Here is a 6,672-nt window from a genome sequence, read left to right as displayed (position 1 = left end):
GTGCCCTAATGTAAGAACAGTCTGATTCAACCCTGATTGATACTTACTCTCAAGAAGGGATCACTGAAAATATGCGTGTTATAGAAAAGTATGGGGAAGAGAGCAGATATAGCCTGTCTATCAAGAAAAATAGTGTCTTGGGTCTCAGAAGCCTTAAAACAAGCAGCCAGCTAAGTAAGGTGTCAGCTAAGTCCACCAGCTTGAAAGAAGCACACCAGCCTGGACTGTAAATAATGAAGTCCAGCATCAGAGGAGGATTGTATTAAAGCTTAAATTTTGAGTACCTAGTTAGCAAAAGGCTATGGATGACATAGGAAACCCCAAATCCATTTCCAGAGTAAATTGAGATTAAACCATAGGGATTAAGCCTGCACTCCATTCCCTGGGACCATTGACCAGTGTTGTGAACAGTCTTGCTCTAGACAGAGTGCATCAGAAAATGAGTTAGTGTAGCTAGAACCAGGTTAAATGTTACCACCTTGTCATCCCTTTTGACTCATTTTCAGTTTGTTGTAGGTTTTATTATTATCTGCTTTGTTTCTATTGAGGTTTCCCTGTGTTTTGTGTGCTTGTTGCTGTTGGAAGGGGAGGAGTTGGGATGATTTTCTATATATCAAACCCAGGACAGGTGAGTCTATAGAAACTGTAACTAGATTAATATTTTCTTTGGGTTCTGGTAGGGTAGGTTGGAGAGAAGTGGAGAACTAATAGTAAGGAGTACAAAAACGAAGGGACTATTCCAAAGTTGATGGTGGTGAAGGTTACACAACTCTGTCATGTATAAAGCCATTGAATCGTATGGGTGTGAATTATATGCCAACAAAACTGTTTAAGTTTTTTTAAGAAAGAAAAATAATATTAAAGGATGTTCCCCAGATTGATAACACCGATTACATCAAGCTTGAACAAGGAAAGGAAACTATATTGTTTTTATTTATTCATCTTTGTGTTGTTTGAAGTTATGAAAAGTGCTGGAATGCTTTTTGCTTATTTTTCTAAACAAAAAAAGTAAATTGAAAAAATAATAAATAAATAAATAAAGTAGATTTTAAAAGGTAACAAATCAAGGCTTCACTTATGGGTTTCATTATGCTTTCTCAAGAAGAAAAGGAATGAGTAGTTCATTTAATAACTTAATAAGAAATTAATAAAACTTGCCCTCTAATTTCTTACCATGACTCAGACCCACAGAATCTAATTCATTGTGATTGATTTAAATGGTATTTGCTCATTCATCTTCCAAAGTATTTATTTAGACTGGAATGAAGTGGTTCCCCCATAAACATCTATTTTCTTTTCATTATTCTTGTGTTAGTCTCCCAGTCCTTCCTTCAATCAAATCACCACTAAAGCAGTCTTCAGTTTCTAGTTTTTAGCCTTCTCAGGATGACTTCAGCTAACTTGTCTTGGGTCATGGTAACTCGGTGTCTCTTGTAGACAGTGAACTCCAAACAGGACAGAATGAAGGAGGTAAAGTTTTGCCAAGAGGTCAATCTGTTATGAAGGGAAGCATTTCATTAGCATCAAGGCCAAAAATGCTACATGTAGAATCATGTACAAGGATTATGGAAATGCAAAAAAGAAATCATAATTTCAAAGTATGTTGTAATTTTTTCTCACACTCATTCCTTGCTATGGAGGGGGTTGTGACTCATAACAACCCGGAGCAGAACTGCCCCAGTGAGTTTCCAGGACTGTGACTCTATGAGAGAGGAACGCTTCATCTCTCTCCTTTGGAACAGCTGGTAGTTTTGAACTGCTGACCATTCAGTTAGCAACCAAACCTGTAATCCACTATGCCACCAGGGTTTCGCTTCTGTGTGTAGCTTATCATATGAATCTTAATAGGATATAGAACTATATAGGTGCCATCTCAGTAGTATAGCAATATTAAGCATTGTGACTTATCTTCAGCCTGAAACCAAACCCACTGCCATCAAGCCAATTTCAACTCACAGCGAGACTTTCAATTTTACAGCAACAGACGGCCTCATCTTTCTGTCACAGAATGGCTGGTGGGTTTGAACCGCTGACCCATTGAGTTAGCAGCCATTGCTATTCCATAGCACCACCAGGGCTCCTTGTGACTTACCTTAAAACCAAAACAAAACTCATTGTCATTGAGTCGATGCCAACTCATAGCAACCCTATATGGTGGGGTAGAACTGCCCGTGTGAGTTTCTGAGAGTTACAATAGTGGAAAGAAAGCCCCTTGGTTTTGAACTGTGGACCTTGCTGTTAGCAGCTCAACCGGTAATCACTTCATCACCAATGGGGTCATAATCATCATCATCATCCTCATCATCATCAACGGGGAGTTAATTATCTTTTATAGAAAATGATAATGTGGGATTGTACTTCAGTCAGTAGTTTCAAACAATGCATTTTTATAAATAATTTCTGTGCTTTTCCTTAGGTTCCATTCGATCTTGCAATGCCAGCTATATTGAATCTTGAGAAGCTTTTTGACCTGGCAAATGGTTGTGTCATACCAGCAGGAAGTCTTTTCGACTGGATTGTGTCAATTATTTCCTGAACTTTTTGTATATGGTAACCTTTTAAATGATTTCATTATTTTTTAATTGTCTTAGAAAAAGTGTTTTAGGAACTGTCTTCAAATTCAATTGTTTTCTTTTTTATTATAATTAAATATTTTTATTGGGAGCTCCTACATCTCTTATCACAATCCATACATTCATCCAGTGTGTCAAGCACATTTGCACATGTGCCGCCATCATCATTTTCAAAGCATTCTCTTCCCACTTGAGCCCCTGATATCAGTTCCTCATTTCTTCCCCCTCCCTCCCCCTGCCTGTCCTCCCTCACAAACCCTTGATAAGTTATAGATTATTATTTTCATATCTTACATTGTCCTCTGTTGCCCCTCACCCACTTCTCTGTTGTTTGTTCCCCTGGGAGGGGGTTATAGATGGATCCTTGTGACTGATTTCCCGTTTCTTTCCCCACCCTCCCCTAATCCTCCTGGTATCTCTACTCTCACTGTTTTCTTAACAAGCTAAGTTTACTTTTAAATAATAGCTTTGGGGGCATTTTCAATTGTATTTGGATTAAGTCACAATGCTGTTGCTTATTAAATGAGCCTTGCAGAATTGCTCATACGACAGTATGTTTGTGGAACTCTTCCCAGGCTCAGGGTCCTTTATGCCTAGTTCTCTTTAGATATAGAGTCCTTTTATGGGTCTTCTAATGGGGTAGGCAGTGCTTCTGGTATTTAACGAGCTAAGCCGAGGGATGCTGAGAAATATCTTACAATGCAAAGGGAAGTCTTTCACATCCAAGAAGCATCCAGCCCAAACTGTTAATAGTGCCTGGATGGAGAAACTTTGGTTTAAACCTCAGTATGTGGTTGCTCTGACTTTGTTTCCTGACAAGACTATGGAAGAAACCTGTTGCAGAGTTTCAAAAACCCAACCCCATTGATTCAGACTATAGCAACCCAGTAGGACGTAGTAGGATGCCCCCCTGGGATGGATGTTTGCACCCAGGTGTCATTCCAAAGCAGAGAGGTGTAGCAGACAGCTTCCATACAGACTCAGATCTCTTAACTCAATCTCCTCAAGGTGATGCCGGGGATGATGGCAAGCACATGTTAACTTGGGTGCAGAGAAAGCGATATACAATAAGGAGGAAGTTATCATGACATGATTAAGACAAAATGAGACACTGAGAGGACCACCAGAGGTAAAGGCAACAAAAGTAAATACTATTAAATATGCAATCCGGCACTAACAGTAATTACAATAATATATGAGTGGGTCCATAGATAGACACTCAAGCTGAACAGGTATGGAAAGGCCAATGGGATGACTTGCGGTTTGACAGAGAATATTTCCCTATATATGTTTGCATGTGATACAAATGCACCCATGGTTATTGTAGGGCATATTAGGGCAATGTTATGAAAACACCTTAGCTATAACCCTATGCATTGAGGACATGAATTACTGGGTTTGGAGGCTCAGGACCATAATTTCCAGGTAAATCAAGGTGAACTAGCATCACACAGTTCACATAGACATCTTACTTTGATGAGTAGCAACCAGAGTCTAACAGCTTGAAAGTGACCATGTAAGGTACGGACTGGTCTTTACTCTCTGGAGCAAAAAAGAGTGAAGAAAATAAAAAACACATGGGAACAGTTGAAAGGACTAGTGGAACACATGAACATCAGCTTCCAGGAGAACAGAACCGCTCCGTCTGGCTTTCTTAGATATAATCTTTATGGGAGCAGATCACCAGGCCTCTCTTCCATGGAAGAACTGCCAACCTTCTGGCTAGTAGTGAAGCGTAAACCATTTGTGCCATGCCAGGATCATTCCTTAATGATACAGAAAGAAAAGAAAAACCCTTATGCTGCTCCCTATGTTTCCATTTGGTTCTGGTGCTCCCTAAGTCATGGCATAACCAAGGTCGAATTGTCCTGGAATCCCACATAGAAGAAGTGAATCTTGGTGAGATTTTGATAAAAAGACTGAGGGTTGGAAATTTGCTGGAAGGAAGATTGTATTAGGAGTACACAGATATAAAAAAATTAAAATGAACATTGTGTACATGCAAAGGGCTTGCTTAGTATCTATCTGGAGTAGACAATCATGATTAAAAATAAGATAGACTCGCAGAAAGCAAGTGTTTTGAGAATGATGATGGCAACAAATGTACAAATGTGCTTGACACAGACATGGCTGTATGGATTGTGATAAGAGTTGTAATGAGCCCCCAGTAAAATGATACAAAAGATAGACTCTTGTAAATAATATATTCGAAATCTGAAAGAGGGAATGGTATCAGAGCTGACCTTGTGAGCACTCAGTTTTCAGAAAGCTGTGGATGATGGCGGAGGCCCCACAGCATTTGCAGGGTCCACTCGTGGATTAAGCTCTGATGAATCCCCTCTGGCCATAGTCTAGGAATGGGAATGACTTTATTATCAGAGAGAGAGTATTGTAGAAACCATTATAGTAGATATAGTTAGGTTAAAATGTAACATCTTATTTGATCCCCTTTTGACCCATTTGAAAGTTATGTCAGTTTAAAAGAATAACTGAGGGATAAATACGCGTGGATGAAGCCTCTGGTGAATTCCCTCTGACCACAGACCAGGGATGTGAACAGCCTTGTTAACATGTAGAATGCCCTTGGAAGTGGTGTAGGGCAGATGTAGATAAGCTAAAAGTTGACACCTTATCATTTGATCTCCCTTTGGACCCATTTTAAAGTTCTAGTTTTTAATATTTCCTGCTTTCTTTTCCATTGAGGTTTTCCTCTGTTTTCTTAGTGTCTTTAGCTTTTGTGTTTCAGTAGATCATTACTCAGCACTTTCTGCCTCCCCCCCGCCACTGAAATAAAGTACCCGGTTTTGTCTGAAGGAAAGATGAGGCATTAAGAGTCACAGTGCCAGAAACCCTCAGTGGCAGATCTACCCTGCCCTTTAGGGTCTCGATGAGTCAGAACTGACTGATGGCAGCGAGATTGGGTTTCGAGTTTGGATTGATCTCGCACCTCCAAGAGGGGGTTATCGCCCCCCTTTGGGAAACAGGGCAGAAGGTGATAGAGCACCATTACACATGATTGAGGAGGAGAGTGGCAAGTTCCTGATACTGGCAGCCCTGCGATCAGTGTTGAGTCAGTGAAAGGGTTGATTGGCTTGGTTGGGGCCTGGCTGCCGGGGAAGGAAGATGTTCAGGATACAACGGAAGGGGAAGAAACCGGGAGAAAGAAGACCAGCTGGAAACTAAGTTGTAGTAAAAGAGGAAAGAAAAGAATTCACTAGTGAAATCACAAAAATGTCTGCCTGGTGACTGTATGCTCATTTTCTGCCTTGAACTGTCCACTCCAACAAGATAGGCCCTCGTACTAGTGAATGTGAAATTTTTTGTGGAAATTGGGCTTTTCTTTGGAAATATTATCTGCTAAATAATGACATCATGCTGGAGTAGGATGAGGCCTAATTCCTTCAGAACCGGAGCCACACAAGGGGAGACAGCCTGCGAGAATCTCACCACAAGCCAAGCAAAGCCAAGAAATGCCCAGAGCTACACGAAGCTAAAGGAGATGAAGAATAACTTTCCCTAGGCCTTATGGCTTAGTGGTTACACACTGGGCTGATAACAGAAACCACTAGCAACTCCACAGGAGAATATCTAGCTTTCTGCTCCCAATTAGGAAACCCACATGGGCAGATCTGCCTCTGCCCTCTAGGGTCATTGTGAGTCAGAATCAGCTTGATAGCAGTGAGTTTGAGCATTTGGTGCCCCTATTAAACACTGCTAGGTCCTGTGTCAGCCTCACACGTGTCATGTTTGAGCCCATTATTGCAGTCACTGTGTCATACCACTCATTGAGGGGTGTCCTCTTCTGCTTCACCAAACATCATATTCTTTTCTAGGGGACTCTTCTCTCCTGATAACATGTCCAAACTACATGAAACTAGGTCTCGCCATCCTCACTTCTAGAACACATCCAAAGAGACCATAGCCCTGCCAAAGCCCTGAACTGGAGTTCCAGCCCCCAGAACAGTGAGGAAACGCCTGTTCTTTAAAGCCAACCACTTGGTGGTATTTTTCTATGGTGACCTTAGAAAACTGAACAGCAAATGAAGTTCAGCCAAAAGGCCAATCGAATAGCAAAGGGTCTTTTTATTTTTTTTAATCA

General features: G+C 40.8%; 1 protein-coding gene across 1 annotated transcript in view; it reads left to right on the top strand.

Moving 5' to 3' along the window:
- The window catches only part of CFAP54 (cilia and flagella associated protein 54), a 390,102-nt gene that overhangs the window by 365,859 nt on the left and 17,571 nt on the right, over positions 1 to 6,672 (top strand). The window contains exon 65 of the mRNA XM_030886291.2: positions 2,417 to 2,550. Within this exon, the coding sequence (XP_030742151.1) occupies positions 2,417 to 2,536 (120 nt within the window). The 3' untranslated portion in view covers positions 2,537 to 2,550. The remainder of the gene's footprint in view (positions 1 to 2,416; positions 2,551 to 6,672) is intronic.

This window comes from Echinops telfairi, unplaced genomic scaffold (genome assembly GCF_000313985.2).
Source record: "Echinops telfairi isolate 266 unplaced genomic scaffold, ASM31398v2 ScPeMD7_2;HRSCAF=8, whole genome shotgun sequence".
NCBI classification, from domain to species: domain Eukaryota; kingdom Metazoa; phylum Chordata; class Mammalia; order Afrosoricida; family Tenrecidae; genus Echinops; species Echinops telfairi.
The sequence above is the reverse complement of the archived record's forward strand: the minus strand, read 5'-3'. Positions and strand labels throughout refer to the sequence as shown.